This window comes from Ranitomeya imitator, chromosome 1, assembly GCF_032444005.1.
Source record: "Ranitomeya imitator isolate aRanImi1 chromosome 1, aRanImi1.pri, whole genome shotgun sequence".
NCBI lineage: Eukaryota > Metazoa > Chordata > Amphibia > Anura > Dendrobatidae > Ranitomeya > Ranitomeya imitator.
Window position 1 is genome coordinate 861,320,963 of NC_091282.1, and position 23,953 is coordinate 861,344,915.

Sequence of the window (23,953 nt, forward strand, 5' to 3'; positions counted from 1 at the left end):
CCCAAATTTTTGGGCTGAAAGTGCCCCTCTCGGCTTATACTCGAGTCAAGGTGGGTGGCAGGGTCGGCGGGTGAGGGGGAGAGGGCGCTGAGGTATACTTACCTAGTCCTGGCGATCCTGACGCTCACCCTGCCGTCCCACGGTCTTCTGTGCTGCAGCTTCTTCCCCTCTTCAGCGGTCACGTGGGACTGCTCATTAGAAAAATGAATAGGCGGCTCCACCTCCCATAGGGGTGGAGCCGCCTATTCATTTCTCTAATCAGCGGTAACGGTGACCGCTGATAGAGAAAGAAGCTGGGACCGTGGGACAGGCAGAGGGAGCCGGACGTCGGGACCAGGTAAGTATGTCATATTTACCTGTCCACGTTCCTGCCGCCGGGCGCCGCTCCATCTTCCCGGCGTCGCTCCGCTCCGCTCTGACTGTTCAGGTCAGAGGGCGCGATGACGCATATAGTGTGCGCAGCGCCCTCTGCCTGATCAGTCAGAGCAGAGAGACGCCGGAACGAGACGCCGGGAGCTGCAATCAAGAGAGGTGAGTATGGCTTTTTTTTTTTATTGCAGCAGCGGCACAGATTTATGTGGAGCATCTATGGGGCAGTATGAACAGTGCAGAGCATATATGGGGCACAGATATGGGGGCAGTATGAATGGTAGAGAGCACTATATGGGGCAGTATGAACGGTGCAGAGCTTATATGGGGCACAGATATGGGGGCAGTATGAACGATACAGAGCACTATATGGGGCAGTATGAACAGTGCAGAGCATATATGGGGCACAGATATGGGGGCAGTATGAACGGTACAGAGCACTAACTGGGGCAGTATGAACGGTGCAGAGCACTATATGGGGCAGTATGAACAGTGCAGAGCATATATGGGGCACAGATATGGGGGCAGTATGAACGGTGCAGAGCACTATATGGGGCAGTATGAACGGTGCAGAGCATACAGGGCACAGGTATGGGGCAATATGAACGGTGCAGAGCACTATATGGCAGAGCTACAGTGGGGCAAAAAAGTATTTAGTCAGTCAGCAATAGTGCAAGTTCCACCACTTAAAAAGATGAGAGGCGTCTGTAATTTACATCATAGGTAGACCTCAACTATGGGAGACAAACTGAGAAAAAAAAATCCAGAAAATCACATTGTCTGTTTTTTTAACATTTTATTTGCATATTATGGTTGAAAATAAGTATTTGGTCAGAAACAAAATTTCATCTCAATACTTTGTAATATATCCTTTGTTGGCAATGACAGAGGTCAAACGTTTTCTGTAAGTCTTCACAAGGTTGCCACACACTGTTGTTGGTATGTTGGCCCATTCCTCCATGCAGATCTCCTTTAGAGCAATGATGTTTTTGGCTTTTCGCTTGGCAACACGGACTTTCAACTCCCTCCAAAGGTTTTCTATAGGGTTGAGATCTGGAGACTGGCTAGGCCACTCCAGGACCTTGAAATGCTTCTTACGAAGCCACTCCTTCGTTGCCCTTGCGGTGTGCTCTGGATCATTGTCATGTTGAAAGACCCAGCCACGTTTCATCTTCAATGCCCTTGCTGATGGAAGGAGGTTTGCACTCAAAATCTCACGATACATGGCCCCATTCATTCTTTCATGTACCCGGATCAGTCGTCCTGGCCCCTTTGCAGAGAAACAGCCCCAAGGCATGATGTTTCCACCACCATGCTTTACAGTAGGTATGGTGTTTGATGGATGCAACTCAGTATTCTTTTTCCTCCAAACACGACAAGTTGTGTTTCTACCAAACAGTTCCAGTTTGGTTTCATCAGACCATAGGACATTCTCCCAAAACTCCTCTGGATCATCCAAATGCTCTCTAGCAAACTTCAGACGGGCCCGGACATGTACTGGCTTAAGCAGTGGGACACGTCTGGCACTGCAGGATCTGAGTCCATGGTGGGGTAGTGTGTTACTTATGGTAGGCCTTGTTACATTGGTCCCAGCTCTCTGCAGTTCATTCACTAGGTCCCCCCGCGTGGTTCTGGGATTTTTGCTCACCGTTCTTGTGATCATTCTGACCCCACGGGGTGGGATTTTGCGTGGAGCCCCAGATCGAGGGAGATTATCAGTGGTCTTGTATGTCTTCCATTTTCTAATTATTGCTCCCACTGTTGATTTCTTCACTCCAAGCTGGTTGGCTATTGCAGATTCAGTCTTCCCAGCCTGGTGCAGGGCTACAATTTTGTTTCTGGTGTCCTTTGACAGCTCTTTGGTCTTCACCATAGTGGAGTTTGGAGTCAGACTGTTTGAGGGTGTGCACAGGTGTCTTTTTATACTGATAACAAGTTTAAACAGGTGCCATTACTACAGGTAATGAGTGGAGGAAAGAGGAGACTCTTAAAGAAGAAGTTACAGGTCTGTGAGAGCCAGAAATCTTGATTGTTTGTTTCTGACCAAATACTTATTTTCCACCATAATATGCAAAAAAAATGATAAAAAAACAAGACAATGTGATTTTCTGGATTTTTTTTTCTCAGTTTGTTTCCCATAGTTGAGGTCTACCTATTATGTAAATTACAGACGCCTCTCATCTTTTTAAGTGGTGGAACTTGCACTATTGCTGACTGACTAAATACTTTTTTGCCCCACTGTATGGGGAAATATGAACGGTGCAGAGCACTATATGGCACAGCTATGGGGAAATAATGATCTATTTTTATTTTTGAAATTCACCGGTAAATGCTGCATTTCCACCCTAGGCTTATACTCGAGTCAATAGGTTTTCCCAGTTTTTTGTGGCAAAATTAGGGGGGTCGGCTTATACTCGGGTCGGCTTATACTCGAGTATATACGGTAATCAGATTCTGAATAGTTGCAAGTCAAATGTATGTATGAGGTAGCCAAGATGATTGTCCATCAAATGATTGTAGTCTCATGTTCGAAACAATAGTGGACGGTGAGATATGAAGACTGGAAGTCAAAAGTTCAAAACATTGTTATCCTTTTGCTCATAAATTAATAATTGGAAAAATCGTCCTAAGAGGTTACCGTTAAAACACAGATGATCTTTCTGGTGATGGAATAACACCCAATTTAGTTTGGGAAGCTCTAGGAAAGGTAAGTGCCCAAGCATGCACAAGGTTTTGGAATCATAACTTGTGCAGGTGATTAAATTATCACCTGTGCAATACTAAAGAAATCCTGAAATCATGACCTGTTGGTGGCTCTTGAGGACTGGAGTTGTGCACCCCCTGTCCTAGAAGATTCAGCTTAGAACAGTGACAATGTATTACCTTGTTATCATGCTAGTGCTTGGTAAAACTGTTTCTAATACCAACTAGCCATCTTATATGTATGATGGTCCTAAAAACTGTCATCAGTTTAGTCATCACAACAATAGATTTATTTCACAGAAAGTAATGACAAAACATAATCACATGCTTTAAAGTGAACTTGTCAGCAGTTTTGGCCGATATAAGATACATCCACTGCCTTTCAGGGCTGATATACAGCATTCTATAATGCGTGCGATCCGGTCTGATAGGTGTCGCAGGTCCGAGTCCAGCGCTTCCCATCTTATGATCGCCGCCCTCCTGCTACTTCATTGCTCCCCAGCATTGGCGCTCCTGTGCAAGCGTACTTTATGCCCTGTTGAGGGCAGAGTAAAGTACTGCAGTGCGCAGGCGCTGGGTCTCTCTGACCTTTCCCGGCACCTGTGCACTGCAGTACTTTACTCTGCCCTCAACAGGGCATAAAGTACGCTTGCACAGGAGCGCCAATGCCGGGGAGTGATGAAGCAGCAGGAGGGCGGCATCGCAAGAAGATGGGAGGTGCCGGACCTGGACCTGCGACACCCATCGGACTGGACCACCAGCCCCGGGTGAGTATAATATAACTTATTTTTCTTATCTTTCAGGTCGGATCGGGGCTTATCTACAGCATTATAGAATGCTTTAGATAAGCCCTGAAAGGCGGTGGCCACATCTTATAGCGGACAAAACTGCTGACAGTTTCCTTTTAAGTGACTAAAAATACAGCTCTGGCAAAATTTAAGAGACCACCACATCAAAACCCTGTCATGGGCCGCCCAATCTCCAGACCTGAACCCCATTGAAAATCACTGGAATGTAATCAAGAGGATGATGGATAGTCACAAGCCATCAAACAAACAAAGAACTGCTTACATTTTTGCACCAGAAGCAGTGTAAAAGACTGGTGGAAAGCATACCAAGACGCATGAAAGCTGTAATTGAAAATCATGGTTATTCCGCAAAATATTGATTTCTGAACTCTTCCTGAGTTAAAACATTAGTATTGTTGTTTCTTAATGATTGTGATCTTGTTTTCTTTGCATTATTTGAGGTCTGAAAGCACTGTTTGTTTTGTTTTGTTTTTTATTTTGACCATTATTCTTTGTCAGAAAAAAAATACAAAAAATATTGCTTGGAAATTCGGAGACATATTGTCAGAAGTTTAAAAGAAAAATTTACAATTTACTCAAAAATATACCTATAAAGAGAAAAATCATATGAACTGAACATTTTGCAGTGGTCTCTTTATTTTTGCCGGAGCTGTATGTATAGTGTAATGAGGGTTTACTGCATCACTTTCCGAAATTAGGTAAACATGTTGGTCATTTTAATTCTGTAAAAGTTGAAAGTCCTATAGTATTTGCACATTCAAAGGATGTGATTTCTTCTGTACTCCATGAAAGGTCCAATTCTGAGACTAGAGTACTTGGCTATCTCCAGCAGTCGTACAGAGAATGAATGGAGCAGAGGTCAAACATTCAAACTTTTGCTCCATTCACACTGGGCTCTGCATACCTAAGGCTATGTGCCCACGTTGCGGTTTCGTGTGTAAATTTTTCCACACCGTTTTTTAAAAATCCACAGGTAAAACGCAGTGCGATTTCCGTGGTTTTCCTGTGTTTTTTGTGCGGATTTCACCTGCTTTTTACCACGTGCAGATTCCTATAAAGGAGCATGTGTAAAACACTGCGGAATCCGCACAAAGAATTGACATGCTGCAGAAAATACAATGCAGCATTTCCGCCGGTATTTTCCGCAGCATGTGCACTGCGGATTTTGTTTTCCATAGGTTTACATGGTACTGTAAACTGGATGGAAAACTGCTGCGAATCCGCAACTTGTGCGCATACCCTAAAGATAGCTGAGGTCCCACCAGTGCGTTATATTTTATCCTATGAATAAAGGATAACCTTCAATAGTGGGGTTACTGATCACTCTAAGGCTAAGTGCACACGCTGCGGATTCCATTGCGGAATTTTTCGCAGCGGATTTGCTAAATCGGCAGTGAGAAACTGCTGCGGTTTTTACTGCGGATTTACCGCGGTTTCTTTTGCGGTTTCCTCTGCGGGTTTTCACCTGCAGATTTCTATTGGAGCAGGGGCAAACCCGCAGCGGAATCCGCAGAAAGAATTGACATGCTGCGGAAAATTAACCGCTGCGTTTCCTCGCGTTTTTTTTCCGCAGCATGTGCACTGTAAACAACCTGGAATAAGAAAAACAAACATTTTCTTGGGATCCTGCTATAGTAGGATAATAGATAGGTTCCCTTCAACCCCTTAACGACCGCCGATACGCCTTTTAACTGCGGTAGTTAAGGGTACGTAAACCACGGCGCTGTGGTTAAAGTGTATAGTGCCCCCCAGAATCAGATTTTCTCCGGGGTCTTGGCTCCCGGGGGTAACCGAGACCACAGAGAACATGATTCGGGTTGGATTTTACCGACCCTCGGGTTGCGATCGTCAATATTAACCATTTACCGGGGACCGAAAAAAAAGTCTGCTGTGCGATTTAATTTCTCCGTCATCCGATGTGATCGCACATCAGAGGACAGAGAAATGGGGTCCCCGATCCCCCCAGTACCTCCCGATGCTCCTTGTGCTTCCCCCCCATTGGGCGCCGCCAACTTCTTCCGGGAAAAAAATGGCGGGCACTTGTGCAGTTCGCCCACCGAGATCTGCCAGCCGGCACCCAGCAACGATGGGAAGATTTTTCCTATTGGTTCATTTTGGTCATTGTGATAGACCCTATCAGAGTGATCAAAAAAAAAAAAAAGTAAATAAACCCCCCTTTATCACCCTGTTGGTTAGGATAAAACAATAATAATAAAATAATGTATTTCCGTTTTCCAATTAGGGTTAGAGTTGGGCTAAAGTTAGGGTTGGGGCTAAAGTTAGGGATAGGGTTGCGGCTAAAGCTAGGGTTAGGGTTGGTGCTAAAGTTGGGGTCGGGGCTAAAGAGAGGGTTGGGGCTAAAGTTAGAGTTGGGGTTGGGATTAGGGTTAGGATTGGGATTAGGGTTGGGATTGTGGTTAGGTTTGGGATTAGGGTTAGGTTTGGATTTAGGGTTATAGTTAGGGTTGGGATTAGGGTTACGGTTAGGGTTGTGATTAGGGTTAGAGGTGTGTTGGGGTTAGAATTGGGGAGTTTCTACTGTTTAGGTACATCATGGGGTCTCCAAACGAGACATGGTGCCACCATTGACTCCAGCCCCAATTTTGCGATCAAAAAGTCAAATGGTGCTCCCTCCCTTCTGAGCTCTGCCGTGCGCCCAAACAGTGGTTTACCCCCACAAATGGGGCATCAGGGTACTCGGGACAAACTGGACAACAACTTTTGGGGTCCAGTTTCCCCTGTTACCCTTGGGAAAATGAAAAAAAATTGGCTTAAAAAAATCATTTTTGTGGAAAAAAAATATTTTTTTATTTTCAAGGCTCTGCATTATAAACTTCTGTGAAGCACTTGGGCATTCAAAGTGCTCACCACACATCTAGATAAGTTCCTTTGGGGGTCTAGTTTCCAAAATGGGGTCACTTGTGGGGGGGGGGGTTTCTACTGTTTAGGCACATCAAGGGCTCTGCAAACGCAACATGATGCCTGCAGACCATTCCATCAAAGTCTGCATTCCAAAACATTACTACTTCCCTTCCGAGCCCCGACGTGCGCCCAAACAGTAGTTTTCTCCCACATATGGGGGTATCCGTGTACTCGGGACAAATTGGACAACAACTTTTGGGTTCCAATTTTTCCTGTTTACCTTGGGAAAATAAAAAATTGGAGGTTAAAAAATCATTTTTGTGGAAATGTAGTTTCCAAAATGGGGTCACTTGTGGGGGGGTTTCTACTGTTTAGTCACATAAGGGGCTCTGCAAACACAACATGACGCCCGCAGACCATTCCATCAAAGTCTGCATTCCAAAAGGGCACTCCTTCCCTTCCGAGCTCTGCAATGCGCCCCACATATGGGATATCAGAGTACTCGGGACAAATTGCACAACAACTTTCATGGTCCAGTTTCTCCTGTTACCCTTGTGAAAGTAAAAATTTTGGGGTGAAAAGATAATTTTTGTGGAAAAAAATGATTTTTTTATTTTCACGGCTCTGCATTATAAACTTCTGCGAAGCACTTGGGGGTTTATAGTGCTCCCCACACATCTAGATAAGCTCCTTTGGGGGTCGAGTTTCCAATATGGGGTCACTAGTCGGGGGTTTCTACTGTTTAGGCATATCAGGGGCTCTGCAAATGCAACATAATGCCCGCAGACCATTCCATCCAAGACTGCATTTTAAAACGTCACTACTTCCATTCCGAGCCCTGATGTGTTCCCAAACAGTGCCCGCCCCCCCCACACATGGGGTATAGGCGTACTCAGGACAAACTAGACGACAACTTTTGGGGTCCTATTTCTCCTTTTACCCTTGGCAAAATAAAAAATTGTGGGCTAAAAATCATTTTCGAGGGAAAAAAAAGATTTTTTTATTTTCATGGCTCTGCGTTATAAACTTCTGTGAAGCATTTGGGGTTCAAAGTGCTCACCACACATCTAGATAGGTTCCTTAAGGGGTTTAGTTTCCAAAATAATGTCACTTGTTGGGGGTTTCCACTGTGTAGGCACATCAGTGGCTCTCCAAATGCGACATTGGTCCGATCTCAATTCCAGCCAATTCTGCACTGAAAATGTCACATGGCGCTCCTTCTCTTCCAAGCTCTGCCATGCGCCCAGTCGGTGGTTTACCCCCATATATGGGGTATCAGCGTACTCAGAACAAATTGCACATCATCTTTGGATGTCTAATTTCTCGTGTTACCCTTGTGAAAATAAAAATTTGGGGGCAAAAATATCATTTTTTGTGGAAAAACGATTTTTTTATCTTCACAGCTCTAGTTATAAACTTCTGTGACGCACTTGGGGGTTCAAAGTGCTCACCACACATCTAGATAAGTTCCTTAAGGGGTCTAGTTTCCAAAATAAGGTCACTTGTGGGGGGTTTCCACTGTTTAGGCACATCAGGAGCTCCCCAAATGCGACATGGCTTCCGATCTCAATTCCATCCTATTCTGCATTAAAAAAGTCAAATGCACTCCTTCTCTTCCAAGCTCTGCCATGCACCCAAACAGTGGTTTACCCCCACATATGGGGTATCGGCGTATTCAGGAGAAATTGCACAACTAATTTTGTGGTTCATTTTCTCTTTTTACACTTGTGAAAGTAAAAAAAAAAAAAGGTTCTGAATTAACCCCTTACTGAGCTCCTTTGTACTAGTACTGCAGAGAGGTCGGATCCCCTGCTTTGATGCGGGCTCCCGCGGTGAGCCCGCATTAAAGCCAGGACATGTCAGCTGACATGTGCCCGCAATAGCGGCGTGTGGAATTGCGATTTACCCGCTGCTATTAACTAGTTAAATGCCGCTGTCAAACACTGACAGCGGCATTTAATTACAGCTTCCGGCCATCAGGCTGGAAATGAGCGCATCACCGACCCCCGTCACATGAGCGGGGGTCAGCGATGCGTCGGCATGACAACCTGAGGTCTCCTTGAGACCTCTATGGTTGTTGATGCCGGATTGCTATGAGTGCCACCCTGTGGTCAGCTCTCATAGCAATGCAGTAAATCTACTACATAGAGGCGATCTGACGATTGCTCCTATGTAGCAAAGCCGTTCGAGTTGTGCCAGCTTCTAGCCTACCATGGAGACTATTGAAGCATGGCAAAAGTTAAAAAAAAAATGTTTAAAAAATATGAAAATAATATAAAAGTTTAAATCACCCCCCTTTCGCCCCATTCAAAATAAAACAAAAAAAAAAATCAAACCTACACATATTTGGTATCGCCGCGTTCAGAATCGCCCGATCTATCAATGAAAAAAAAAGGATTAACCTGATCGCTAAACGGCGTAGCGAGAAAAAAATTTGAGACTCCAGAATTCCGTTTTTTTTGGGTCGCCATAACATTGCATTAAAATGTAATAACGATCAAAAGAACGTATGTGCACCAAAATGGTATTATTAAAAATGTCAGCTTGTCACGCAAAAAATAAGCCCTCACCTGTCCCCAGATCACGAAAAATGGAGACGCTACGGGTATCTGAAAATAGCACTTTTTTTTTTTAAAGCAAAGTTTGGAATTTTTTTTTACCACTTAGATAAAACATAACCTAGACCTGTGTGGGTGTCTATGAACTCGTAATGAGCTGGAGAATCTAAATCGCAGGTTAGTTTTAACATTTAATGGACCTAGCAAAAAAGCCAAACAAAAAACAAGTGTGGGATTGCACTTTTTTTTGCAATTTCATTGCACTTGGAATTTTTTTCCCGGTTTCTAGTACATGACATGGTAAAAGCAATGATGTCGTTCAAAAGCACAACTTTTCCCGCAAAAAACAAGCCCTCACATGGCCATATTGATGGAAAAATAAAAAAGTTATGGCTCTGGGAAGGAGGGGAGTGAAAAACGAAAATGTAAATACGAAAAAGGGCAAGGTCTTGAAGGGGTTAATATCCTACTGTACATAGTTTGGTGTTGTCAGGAAAGACTGACACTTTACTCTCAATCCCATCTGCAAGATCAATAATAAAGAGGTTAAAAAGAATCGGTCGTGGCACACTGCTGACTTTATCCCATTTAGAAAACATACCATTTGTGACAACTTTGTTTCATGTCATTTAGCCAATTCCATCTGCATATAGTTTCCCCCAGTCATTGCTTCTGTAGCTTAAGTATAACACTGCTATATGGTACTGTATCAATTCCTTTGCAAAGTCCATATAAATCACCGCATTACCTACATCCAGATATGCACTTACCTCCTCATAGAAACCCAACATGTTAGTTAGACACCACTTATTCTTCATGAATCCATGCTGGTTGTCCGTTATTATATAATTCTCTGCCATATATTCCTGCAGGTCATCTCTTACAATGCCCTCAAAAATTTTGTACACTACTGATGTCAGGCTTATCGGACGGCAGTTGCCCGGATCCACCTTCTTACCTTTCTTAAATATTGGTCCCACGTGAGCCATCCTCCAATCCTGTGGCACCACCCCTGTTACAAGAGAGCCTAAGAATATGAGATACAGTGGTCTGTCAATTATTGAGCTCAATTCCCTCAGTAACCATGGATGAATGCCATCTGGGCTGGGGGATTTGTCAATGTTTAAATTGCTCAGACGTAAATGCACTTCTTGGTGTGTTAAACTAGTTGTATCAGGTTGTGAATTTTGATTTTTGCCTTGTTGAATGATCCCTGTAACAGACAGTTCATTGGTGTACACGGATGAAAAGTGCCTGTTTAATATCTCAGCCTTTTCTATATCCTCTGTGATTATCTTGTTATTGTGCATGCAGAACAGCTGGATAGCATTGCAGCAGAATCTACCCCGCGCTCTGACACACGTGTACCAGCGTCTCCCACTCGTCCACCAACGCCGACTCCTGCAGCTGCGTCTTTCATACGCTCCTGGGGTATCGCTGCACCTGTTTCCACAACTGCACTATCGCCATTGGATTCGGCTCCCTAAACTACATTAGGGCACCGACCTGTTTTGTCTGAATTTGTTTTCAGACACAATACATGCCAGCATTCGCTAAATAGCCACTGGTGTTGGCTTCAGCTGCAACGCTATCCAGCTGTTCCCAAGACACATTCATGTCTGCATGCACAACTTTACCACTTATGGAAGATTTTGTCCATTGACTCTTACTCCAACCATCCATATTGACATTTCGTGTTCTAACCTAGAGCATTTTTTCCAAGTGCGGCATTGTGATCAAGGCCATTAACTGGCCGAAACGTTAATTTGCCTGTCAGTTCACCTGCAACCTGTATTAAATTTTTCACTTGAAGCAAAATTCCTCAATTAGTTCGAGTGCAGTGATTTGTTTATGGGACAGTCGGCTCGGTTCACTAGCACCGTCATATCCATGAGAATCGAGTGCTAGCCTTCAGCCTTTTTACAATTATCTTGTTATTGTCGCCTCTTAAAGGGAACCTGTCACCCCGTTTTTTCAGTAGGAGATAAAAATACCGTTAAATAGGGCCTGAGCTATGCTTTACAATAGGGTATTTTTTGTCCCCTGATTCCCTACCTATGCTGCCGAAATACCTTACAAAAGTGGCCTTTTTCGCCTGTCAATCAGGCTGGTCAGGTCAGATGGGCGTGGTCACAGCGCTGTTTCTCCCCCACATCTTGCTTATGTTCCCGTTGGTGGCGTAGTGCTTCTCGCATGCGCAAGTGCCGAATGCACTGCGCAGCTGTAGAAAAAGAGCGCGCTCGCCGCTATTCAGCGGTTTCTCGGTGGGCGCGGCCCTCTTCCTGAGGCCGCGCGTGCGCAGATGGAGTCTCCTGCTTCCCGGGGCTTCAGGAAAATGGCTGCGGGATGCCGCGCGTGCGCAGATGGACATCGCGGCGGCCATTTTCCTGAAGCCGAGATTCGAACTAGTGCTGGAGCACTATATGGGGGCCAGCATGCACTGGAGTATTGTATGGGGGCCAGCATGTACTGGAGCATTGTATGGGGGCCAGCATGTACTGGAGCATTGTATGTGGACCAGCATTTACTGGAGCATTGTATGGGGGCCCATTATATACTGGAGCATTGTATGGGGCCCATTATATACTGGAGCATTGTATGGGGCCCATTATCTACTGGAACATTGTATTGGGCCCATCATATACTGGAGCATTGTATGGAGCCCAGCATATACTGGAGCAGGTGTGGGCAATTAATTTTCCCTAGGGGGCCACATGAGAAATTAATTCTACTCGATATTAATATTGATATAGTTTATTATATTAATGTTGATTATATAAATTTTAATTATATCACTTACTATTGAGCAGAATTAAGTATGCTGACATTCCCCTATATATCGTTTGAACCCGAGTACAGCTCCTTCTGTATATCATATGAGCCCCTCATATGCGGCATGAGTCCCACACACCTCCCCCATATGTGGCATGAGCTCCATACAGCCTCCCTATATACACTGCATGAGCCCCACACAGCCTCTCTATATACACTGCATGAGGCCCCCATAGCCTCCCCATATACCGCATGAGGCCCCCATAGCCTCCCCTTGTGCAGCAAGTCATCCCCATATGCAGCAGTATGTCACTCCCATGTGCAGCAGCATGCCACCCCCATAGTTGTTTTTTATACAATGTGACGTAATTGTCTTGTGGGGTCACCTTTTCTAGGCTTCACGTTTGAACTGATGTAGGTGTCAGTTTATTTTCACTGGTTACACAGTTTCGAAAAATAAAACCATAAACACAGAATTCTTAGCCTTGTCCAGGCACTAACTAAACAATATAAACCCGGGATACTTAGATACCACTAGTCCCAGTCTAATAACAAAAATCAGCTATTGCCTATAACAACCAGTGATACTTGTAGTTTGGTGCTTTTCTCCCTCTCCAGGCTGAGAGAGTAAGGGTATGTTTCCACGTTCAGTATTTGCTGCGGATTGGATGCTTCGTACAGCCGCAGCGGCCAGATGTTACAGCATAGTGGAGGAGATTTTATGAAATCGCATCTCTACTATGCGTACAAAGATGCAGAAGGCATTCCTACTTATATGCATATGCGGCGCGTCTTTATAGACCGCAGCATGTCTGTTTATCTTGTGGAGACGCTCAGTCTCCGCAAGATAAATATCACCGTCCTATGTATAGGATGCGGTGATTCCGCATGTGTTCAATGAACACATGCGGAATCACCGCTCGTACAAAAGCCAGCAGTGCTTTGGACGGAGCGGGTATTTGCTGCGTCCAAAGCACTGCCTTTACGGAACGTGGAAACATACCGTAAGGTGAACGCAAAGCCTGATTATACGAGCACATCTAGCAAGGTGCAGCTAATCGGGACCTGTAGTGCTGGGATTTAACCCTGTCCTACATGACTTTCCTCAGCATACAGCAAGAATTTGGAAGAAACATAAACCCCTTCAATAACTTAATTCCTACAGCTGTTATGGCTAATTTATGAAGGGTATAGGAATTCACGCTCTCAGGTGTACATTGGATACTGCACAGATAATGCAGTTTGGTTCAAATGTGCAGTTTTACTGTTTTCATAAAACTGCAAGGGATTCAAAACAAAACAGACTCTTCTGGGCACAAAGGTGTAATGGCAGATAAATAGTTCATTCAGCATATACAGTATGTCAGTACGTGCTCACCTGAACAGATTAGTCCTCTCCCTCTCAGCTTCAAGCTGAGACAGCCAGCACCAGAGGTCTGGCCACCACGGTGGCGCAGTGGTTAGCACTGCAGCCTTGCAGCGCTGGGGTCCTGGGTTCTAATCCCACCCAGGACAACATCTGCAAAGAGTTTGTATGTTCTCTCCGTGTTTGCGTGGGTTTCCTCCGGGCACTCCGGTTTCCTCCCACATTCCAAAGACATACTGATAGGGATTCTAGATTGTGAGCCCCATCAGGGACAGTGATGATAATGTGTGCAAAAACTGTAAAGCGCTGCGGAATATGTTAGCGCTATATAAAAATAAGGATTATTATTATTATTTATTATTTTCCCCCCATACACAATAAGGTGACCCCTTCAGCCTGAACTCCAGCAGGTTCCAGCATGAAACAGAAGTGTTCAACTCCATGCAAAGCTCACACTGAACAGGCTTCAGCTTCCACATGGTAGTCTGCATCTCCAACACACAGACTGCTCAGATTTCCTAGCTGACCCGTGCAGCCTCCATACAGGAAGATAATAAATATTTAGACAGCTGTAGCTTAGAAAGACCAAGCTATTGCACAACTCTCAGGGTAGATAAGTAGAACACAGCTAGAAGAGTATAACCCAATAGAAATAAAACATAACTTTTACTAATAATGTTAAAAAGTGGACAAAACAATACAAAATACAAATAAAAGTGCTCACGCCGAAAACCGTGCTCTAATAAAAAACTGGTTTGATCTCACCAATTATGGACGAAGGGTACCCATACCAGTGATGAAGGGTCCCAGGGAGGGTCCAGAAGTTGTAGGGTAATGTAAAGGGGACGGGGGACCTGTTTCCTAAACCCCTGTCGTGCCCCAGCAATAGCTCCTGTCCTTACAAGGACAGGCCCAAGTGAGCCCTACAATGGACACCCCCCGCCGTATGTAGTATGGTAGATACCTCCCTACGCGTTTCCTCTCCAATCACGGAGATTCATCAGGGGAGTTTTAATGGCCAAAAGGCCCAGAGGTAGCTTCAAAGTCCATAAATGCTCAAAAGTCCATAAGTTAGAAAAGGTAGGGGATATACGCAGTGGCTGTATATCATCCCCGGCATAGGCAGTTCTGTGTGATGTCTGTGTGTGGTCACAGAAGGTGAGTCAGCTAAGTATGGCGCCCGCTAGCTCCTTATAAACAAGGGACCACTCCCCCTCACATCAATCAGATCACCTGTGTATGCCCCCATCCCCCTATAATACCTGAGTGGGCTGAGTCCGCGCTGCGCTCCAAGGGCTGGAACGCACGCCATGTTTCCCCCACATATCGCCCGGCCGCTGGCCACTCATGCCGGCGAAGCCGGAAGTACCAGCGCCATCTTCCCTATGTGACTTCCGGTGCGCCGCTAAGGAATGCGCTCCAGCGGTGGAACGCAAGCCCTGGGCGCATAATGATCCGCTCGTCCCGGCGAGACCGGAAGTCACAAGAGACGTCACTTCCGGTACGCCGATAGTAAGGAGCGCTCCCGTAGTGGAACGCAACCAATGGGCGCACAACACTGACGCAATACACTGCTGGCGTGGCGCGCTCCGACATGAGACATGCCTTTGGAATCAGGCAAGTTTAGCCAACATAATACGCCTAGAGAGGGGAGTGTACCTTAAAATATATGCATTACGTAAATTCTTTTACTTTTCCTAAATTATAAACAAATAGTTAAGTATTTTTTCTACCCTAATGCTAATAATTGTATAAAATCTGGAAACATGGATAGATGTCCCGGGTCTCCCCTCACCAGTGATACTCCAAGTGCGTTGAACCGGTTCTTACTCCTCACAGTATAGCTTTAACTTATTCTGGGTTCCCGCAGAGAGCGTCTCTCTATTCTTGTTCCTCAAATGTCACCAGTCAGATTGATTCTTTCTTACAAAATTGTTAATTAGTGGCACTACCCTGGGACTTAAAATGCACTGGTACATTGTTGTCATGTCGTAATGATGTAACTGCTTATTAACAAGATATGCTTACTTGTAAAAGCAGACATAAAATTTGTATTGTGATTTTTGTTTTCTTTTATTCACCTCACTTGTAATCCTTGTACTGTTGTAAATGACAAAAAATTTGTTTAATAAAAATGAACCTGACTTAAAAAAAAAAAAAAAAAAAGTCTCTTCTTATCTCTCTCCTAGCTTAAGCTCCCATTTTGGCTGACCACTCACCAGCTTCAACATACTCCACTCTGCTCAATATCCCAAGCAGAATTAGAGGTCCCAGTAAACTTATTCTTAAGGACGGGTGCTCAGGATCCGGAAGTAGCAGCGCTTTGAACACAGCGTATGTGAGCTGCATCACTGAACCATGTGGATTCACTGCATCCAATACATTATCCACAAGAGAAAATGACATGCTGCAGTCTGGAAAGATGCGCCGCATGTCAGTCTCTGCGGGTGATCTGCAGGCTTCTGTGGACACATAGTGGACATGGGATTTCTTGCTATGTTACAGCTGGCAATCTCACAGCTGGGCTTCTGTGTGTTTGACGCTGCATGAATATGCAGCGTCAATCCCGCATTAATTACTTATCGTGGGCACATACCCTTAAGACCTGGAGTGCTAGGATGTAACCCAGTTCTACCTGGCTTTCCGACAGGGGACAGGCAAAAGAAACAGGATTGGAGGGCTTAATGCTTGTCGTACGGGTTTCCACTGGTAGTTGAATGTTCATAGTAAAACCCTTCTGAGTCCGTATGCCAGCTGATGTTGCTGGAGAATGCTGCCTTTGGAACTCACTGATTTTTTTTTTTTTTTTTTCGGCTTGTTCAATCTTTTACCTATTTTTTGAGGACTGATTCACATGGAAAATGCTAGTTTGCAATTTTGTTTGCTTTTTGAGGAAAAACAAGCTTTCAAAACTTGTTGCGAAGGGGTACCAAAAAGAAGCCAGAATTAATTCATACATAATTTGTACATTTTAAACTTCAGTCTCCATCAGCATACTCTCCATTTACAGCCAGGCGTCAGGGGTGAGCAGGCGAGGCATACATTTTGATTCAGTTTGTTTCATGCCCCATTCCTGTGTCATAATTCGATTACTGGAACTCCATGAAACTCCAGTCATCTCCATGAGTTCATCAATGGTCCAATGATGATCTTCCAGAACGGCTTGGTGAACTTTCAACACATTTTCATTCATTCGGCAGTCGATTATTATAACAATAAAAAAGGAAAAAATTGAAAAACTTGTTGGTGAAAAAAACCCACTGAAACCAAAAGAAACCTTTCCCAGCAATGTGTGCTATCAGACATAGGCTACTTTCACATTTCCGTCGGTAGTCGGCCATCACAAAGCATCGGCGCGACGTACCGACGGACGTTTGTGAAGTAGTCTATATTGTGAGCAGCGGATGCAGTTTTTCAACGGGTCCGCTGTCCAGTCTAAAGTCCCGGGGAGGAAGAGAGAGAGAGCGATATTTTCCTGCCGGACATGCTCAGTCGGAAACACAGGATACAACGTACAGAAAAACGTTCCCTTTGCACAAGACGGGCCGTTACGTTTTGCAGAAGTCCAGTGCACGGCGGACAAAACGCGAGTCCATACGTTGCTAATACAAGTCTATGGGAAAATGCAGGATCCTGCATTTTCAAAAATCAACATATTGCGACGGTAGCAGAAAGACGGAAATGTGAAAGTAGCCTTATTCCGAAGGGTCCAGCTTACATTCACCCATCTACGGAAGCCTGTTTTACATGAAACACTTCTGGAGACCATTCCTGTTTCTTTTGTGTACCTCCTCATATATACCTATTTTATTAAAAGTTTATGGGATCTTATGAGATTCTTTTACAAGTCTAAAGCGCCATTACTTGGTAGGTGTGCAGGGGATTAGGTTTCTAAGCATCTGTGTCTCTGCATTACCTTTAAAAGGGGTCTCTCTCAAATAGTCATACTGACTGGTATACCTCATCACTTTGACATCAACCAGCCCAAATGAAGATAAAGCCATTATACCCCATACCACTGCAAATGTGCTGGTTTTTGCCAAGGCTCCCTCGTAAAGATGCATCCACGCACCTATGGGACAATTTTTAAGTATGTACTAAAAAATTTAGTGCAAGCAATTCCCTTTAAAAAAAAAAAAAGTTCAAGAGTCAAATCAAAAATTGTCCACAACTTTAAAAAAATGAGATTTAAATTTTGGGCAAAATCTGCTAGCTGTAATAGTAAGGGTACAAGGTTCCTTATGATGCACAAAGGGTTATCCTGATGAGAGAGGAAGCTCTGCAGACGAAGCCTGATTACCGTATATTCCTGTGCTCCATCAGAAAGCACACATGGTGATTTTGTCTTTATACCTTGTAGGCTGGACTTCTGATCTACCAGAAGTTGGAGAGCTTGAATGAAAAAGAGAAGCTTTCATTATCCATCCACACAGGTAGATTTTTGACTATATTGAACTACTTATTATATGTATTGTGCTTCTCCATGGAGCTTGCATTGTGTATTTCACTAGTGTGTCAATGTTGAAACGTATATGTTTCATAGGAGTGAGTGCTGGATCATGTGAAGTGAAAAGCAAGCTGAACAGTCTTTCACAAGAGCTTCTTGTCTTGGTGGATCACGTCCCGGGTAATTTTAAAGACACCGGAGATGCAGAAAGGTAATGCTTTTGGTATCTTTTTATCTTGTAATGGTAAAGGCCATCTGTCCTTAGGATGAACCCTCCTAAGCCGTCTATATCGGCATGCATGTCATTGAAAGTTGAACAAAATGATACTTTGATATCTGCGATCTGATGTTTTTTGCAGAATAATTCACATGTTTCTTTATACAGAAGATCTATGTGCCGGACATAGATCTGAAGAATCATAATCCAGAGCTTATTTAAAGTGAAAGGGGGCATTACCAGTGTGAGACATGTAATGACTGACAGTCTGCTATCCTGCTCTATATGTCTCACTGGTAATGCCCCCTTTCTTTTTAAAATAGATGTCCCTGAGAATCTGCTTCCAGAGCATATTCTATATCCTACCCACATGTCTTAACAGCTTATTAAATATTAATAAAAATGTGGATTACTCTGGAAAAAGACTTCAGATCACAGATATTAAGGTATTATTTCATTTTATTCAATTTTCTGCCATGCTCATATAGATGGCTTCAGGGGGTTGATCCTACTGACATACAGTGGGTACGGAAAGTATTGAGACTACTTTAAATTTGTCACTCTTTGTTTCATTGCAGCCATTTGGTAAATTCAAAAAAGTTCATTTTTTCACATTAATGTACACTCTGCACCCCATCTTGTCTGAAAAAAAAAAACAGAAATGTAAACATTTTTGCAAATTTAATAAAAACAAAAAACTGAAATATCACATGGTCATAAGTATTCAGACCCTTTGCTCAGACACTCATATTTGTCACATGCTGTCCATTTCCTTGTGATCCTCCTTGAGATGGTTCTACTCCTTCATTGGAGTCCAGCTGTGTTTAATTAAACTGATAGGACTTGATTTGGAAAGGCACACACCTGTCTATATAAGACCTCACAGTGCATGTCAGACCAAATGAGAATCATGAGGTCAAAGGAACTGGCCAAGGAGCTCAGAGACAGAATTGTGGCAAGGCACAGATCTGGCAAAGGTTACAACAAAATTTTTGCAGTACTCAAGGTTCCTAAGAGCACAGTGGCCTCCATAATCCTTAAATGGAAGAAGTTTGGGACCATCAGAAGTCCAGAATAGTGATGAGCGAATAAACTTGTTACTCGAGATTTCCCGAGCCCGCTCGGGTGTCCTCCGAGTATTTTTTTAGTGCTCGGCGATTTAGTTTTCATGGCCTCAGCTGAATGATTTACAGCTATTAGCCAGGCTACGTACATGTGGGGGTTGCCTGGTTGCTAGGGAATCCCCACATGTAATCAAGCAGGCTAGTAGCTGTAAGTTATCCAGCTGCGGCGAAAAATACTAAATCTCCGAGCACTAAAAAATACTCAGAGGACACCCGAGCGTGCTCGGGAAATCTCGAGTAACGAGCATATTCGCTCATCACTAGTCCAGAAGTCTTCCTATACTTGGCCATCCAGACAAACTGAGCAATCGTGGGAGAAGAGCCTTGGTGAGAGAGGTAAAGACGAACCCCAATATCACTGTGGCTGAGCTCCAGAGATACAGAGATGGGAGAAAGTTCCACAAAGTCAACTATCGCTGCAGCCCTCCACCAGTCAGGCCTTTATGGCAGAGTGGCCCGATGAAAGCCTCTCTTCAGTGCAACACATATGAAAGCCCGCATAGAGTTTGCTAAAAAACACATGAAGGACTCCCAGACTGAGAAATAAGATTCTCTTGTCTAATGAGATGAAGATGGACTTTTTGGTGATAATTGTAAGGGGTATGTATGGAGAAAACCAGGCACTGCTCATCACCTACCCAATACAATCCCAACAGTGATACATGGTGGTGGCAGCATCATGCTAAAGGGGTGTTTTTCAGCTGCAGGGACAGGACGACTGGTTGTCATTGAAGGAAACATGAATGCGGCCAAGTACAGACATATCCTGGATGAAAACCTCTTCCAGAGTGCTCTGGACCTCAGACTTGGCCGAAGGTTCACCTTCCAACAAGACAGTGACCCTAAGCACACAGCTAAAATAACAAAGGAGTGGCTTCAGAACAACTCTGTGACCATTCTTGATTGGCCCAGCCACAGCCCTGACCTAAACCCAATTGAGCATCTCTGGAGAGACCTGAAAATGGCTGTCCACCAAAGTTCACCATCCAACCTGATGGAACTGGAGAGGATCTGCAAGGAAGAATGGCAGAGGATCCCCAAATCCAGATGTGTAAATCTTGTTGCACCATTCCCAAGAAGACTCATGGCTGTACTAGCTCACAAGGGTGCTTCTACTCAATACTGAGCAAAGGGTCTGGTGACAGATTACTTTATTTTTAAAGAATTAATTTTTGACTGTTTGAGATCTGACTCATACTTGAGATTAGCTGCTGTAAAGTAAGTTTCTTATATTTGGTTACAGAGGTTTAGGACTAAGCAGAGTTGCTGTAAAGGCAGCACCCGTTTCTATGATTTAAACACTTTTTGGAGCAGACGGACTTATTTGTGTGTTTCTTTTCACAGAGCTGTAGATATTCTTGCCAAAGTTTCTTCAAGTCTGGAGGATTTAAGAAGTATTTTAGAATCCTCCAAAGAACAACAAACTTTTGCAGAACCGGAGCATTTACCTCTAAGTGATGACAACTCAGCAAATAAAGAGGATGAGCATACAAAGGGGAAAAACAGCCGACATACTGAAAACATGGCAACTGAACAAAAAGATACCTTAGATCAACCATTGCACTTGAAGCAGGGTCTGACTATAGATGAGCTTCTCATGATTGAGCAAGAGGTGATGGAAGACCTAAAGTTGGAGGTGAGAAGTCTAATTTTCTTAAACCTAATCTTAACTTCCTGCTCATTTTTCCTTTGAACGGAGCATCTACAAACCGCATCTTTTAGTAATTGTAAAGGGGTGTTCTGATTTGTAAATAAGTGTTTTAGGGTATAACTAAATGTTCTGCAACTCTTTGATGTTTTGTTAAAAATATTCTCATCTTTAAAGATCTGCTTACTGTCATAATAGAAACTGTTATTTCTACATTCCGGGGCTATAAACCTGGCCTGCCACAATCTATACGGTTCAATTTTCATAGGCAAACTGTTTAACCTGAAATCTAAATAATCCACAAACTAATTTTCTATCTAGACTCAAGAGCATTCTAATAAACAGACATGAGGGAAATGTTATTCATTAATGTTTTTCTATGATATGACTGTCTGGATTGAAGGAATAATCATTCAAGTTTTGAAAATAGCAATTTTTCTACATTTTTGTCAAATTTCTGATTTTTTTTTTTAAATAAACACGAAACCTATCTACCTAAATTTACCATTTTCATAAATTATAATGTGTCACTCAAAAACGATCTAAAAATCACTGGGATTTGTTGAAGCGCTACAGAGTTATCACATAAAGTGACACTGGTCAGATATAAAAAATTTGGCCTGGTCACTTGGGGGATTAAATGAAATGTTCCTGTGCTGAGCTAATCTTCTAAATGTTCCCCTGCTGTGTAATGACTGTGTCTGACCCTTTAGGGACATGGTCTGATCATACCACATCTCCTGGGTAGAGGAGTACACATAAGGTTATGTTTCCACGGTCCTGATTGGCAGCGCTTTGGACGCAGCTCGGTCCAAAGCGCTGCCGGCTTTTGTACGCACGGTGATTCCGCATGTGTTCATTGAACCATGTGGAATCATTGTGACCTATACATTGGGCTGTGATATTTATCTTAAATAGACATGCTGCTGTCTAGAAAGACGCGCCGCATGTCCGGCTACGCAGGGACGCCGGAGGCGTCGGTGCATGCATAGTGGAGATGGGATTTCATAAAATCCCATCCACTATGCCGTAACATCTGGCCCCTGCGGATGAATGCAGCGTCCAATCCGCAGCAAATACTGACCGTGGAAGCATACCCTAAGAGTATACAGACAGGACAGCATGGGATCCTTTCTTTCTTTGTGATCCCCTGCTGTAATGTCTATACTCTTTTCCTGCCCCCTTGCCCAGGAGATGTGGTATGATCAGACCATCTTCCTGTATGGTCAGACACAGCCATTACACAGTACGAAGCAGGAGAACATTTATAAGATTATCTCAGCACAGGGACATTCTAATAAAAACATCCAATTGTGGAAATTATTATTATTCCAAAATCTTTTGAATAAAATTAACTTTTGTTCATGGAATAACCTCTTTAATAGGATGCATATTGCTGTCTTTCTGTTTTTTTTTTTCCCCCTGAATCTGCCTGATTTTAAACCCCATTTTGCTAAGCGTGGATCAAGGAAGGCGGCCAATAGCCTAATCCCCAGTTTTCTTTCATTATCAGTCTATTCTCCTTCCAGAGGTTCGGTTTTCTCCCACACTGTTGCGGACTCTAGATTGTGAGCCCCAATGGGGACGGTGACGACAATGTCTGTAAAGCGCCGTGGCATTAATGGCGCTATAGGGAGTAAAATAAGTAAAGTAGACAGGGCACTACAGCCTAATGGATTAGTAGTAGGCTGTGCCTGAGCATCCGCTTCCAGAAGGCGTACACTCCCGAAAATAATGCAGAGTGAACGCTCGCCCTGCTATCACCGTTACAGTCTATTGCCCCGTTGGTGCGCACATACAAACCACGTTTTGCAGGGGGGATTTGGATGTAAATTCAGATGGGAACAGGTGCAAAAACGCAATGTGAAAGTGTTCTTAAGGTACCTTCACACATAACGATATTGTTAACGATATCGTTGCTTTTTGTGACGTAGCAACGATATCGTTAATAAAATCGTTCTGTGTGACAGCGACCAACGATCAGGCCCCTGCTGGGAGATCGTTGGTCGCTGAAGAAAGTCCAGAACTTTATTTCGTCGCTGGACTCCTCCTGACATCGCTGGATCGGCGTGTGTGACACCGATCCAGCGATGTCTTCACTGGTAACCATGGTAAACATCGCGTAACTAAGCGCAGGGCCGCGCTTAGTAACCCGATGTTTACCCTGGTTACCATCCTAAAAGTAAAAAAAAACAAACACTACATACTTACCTACAGCCGTCTGTCCTCCAGCGCTGTGCTCTGCTCTCCTCCTGTACTGGCTGTGAGCGTCGGTCAGCCGGAAAGCAGAGCGGTGACGTCACCGCTCTGCTTTCCGGCCGCTGTGCTCACACAGACAGTACAGGAGGAGTGCAGAGCACAGCGCTGGAGGACAGACGGCTGTAGGTAAGTATGTACTGTTTGTTTTTTTTACTTTTAGGATGGTAACCAGGGTAAACATCGGGTTACTAAGCGCGGCCCTGCACTTAGTTACCCGATGTTTACCCTGGTTACCGGCATCGTTGGTCGCTGGAGAGCGGTCTGAGTGACAGCTCTCCAGCGACCAAACAGCGACGCTGCAGCGTTCCGGATCGTTGTCGGTATCGCTGCAGCGTCGCTATGTGTGACGGTACCTTTAAAGGTCCTTTCCTATCACATGACTGTAACGTTGACGAATAGTCTGTTTACACAGGCCGACCGCTCCTCAGATGTGTATCTCTGTCAGTGGCAACCTGACACTTGATTTTTCTCCCTTAAGGCCCCTTCACATTAAGCGACGCTGCAGCGATACCGACAACGATCCGGATCGCTGCAGCGTCGCTGTTTGGTCGCTGGAGAGCTGTCACACAGACCGCTCTCCAGCGACCAACGATGCCGGTAACCAGGGTAAACATCGGGTAACTAAGCGCAGGGCCGCGCTTAGTAACCCGTTGTTTACCCTGGTTACCATCCTAAAAGTAAAAACAAACAAACGCTACATACTTACCTACAGCTGTCTGTCCTCCAGCGCTGTGCTCTGCTCTCCTCCTGTACTGACTGTGAGCACAGCGGCCGGAAAGCAGAGCGGTGACGTCACCGCTCTGCTTTCCGGCTGACCGA

The 23,953-nt window shown here is 44.2% G+C and overlaps 1 protein-coding gene across 3 annotated transcripts in view; it reads left to right on the top strand.

Moving 5' to 3' along the window:
- The window catches only part of WRN (WRN RecQ like helicase), a 234,382-nt gene that overhangs the window by 39,797 nt on the left and 170,632 nt on the right, over positions 1–23,953 (top strand). For all 3 annotated transcript variants that reach the window (XM_069742190.1, XM_069742199.1, XM_069742208.1), the window contains exons 7-9: positions 17,800–17,872; positions 17,983–18,097; positions 20,572–20,863. In XM_069742190.1, the coding sequence (XP_069598291.1) occupies positions 17,800–17,872; positions 17,983–18,097; positions 20,572–20,863 (480 nt within the window). The remainder of the gene's footprint in view (positions 1–17,799; positions 17,873–17,982; positions 18,098–20,571; positions 20,864–23,953) is intronic.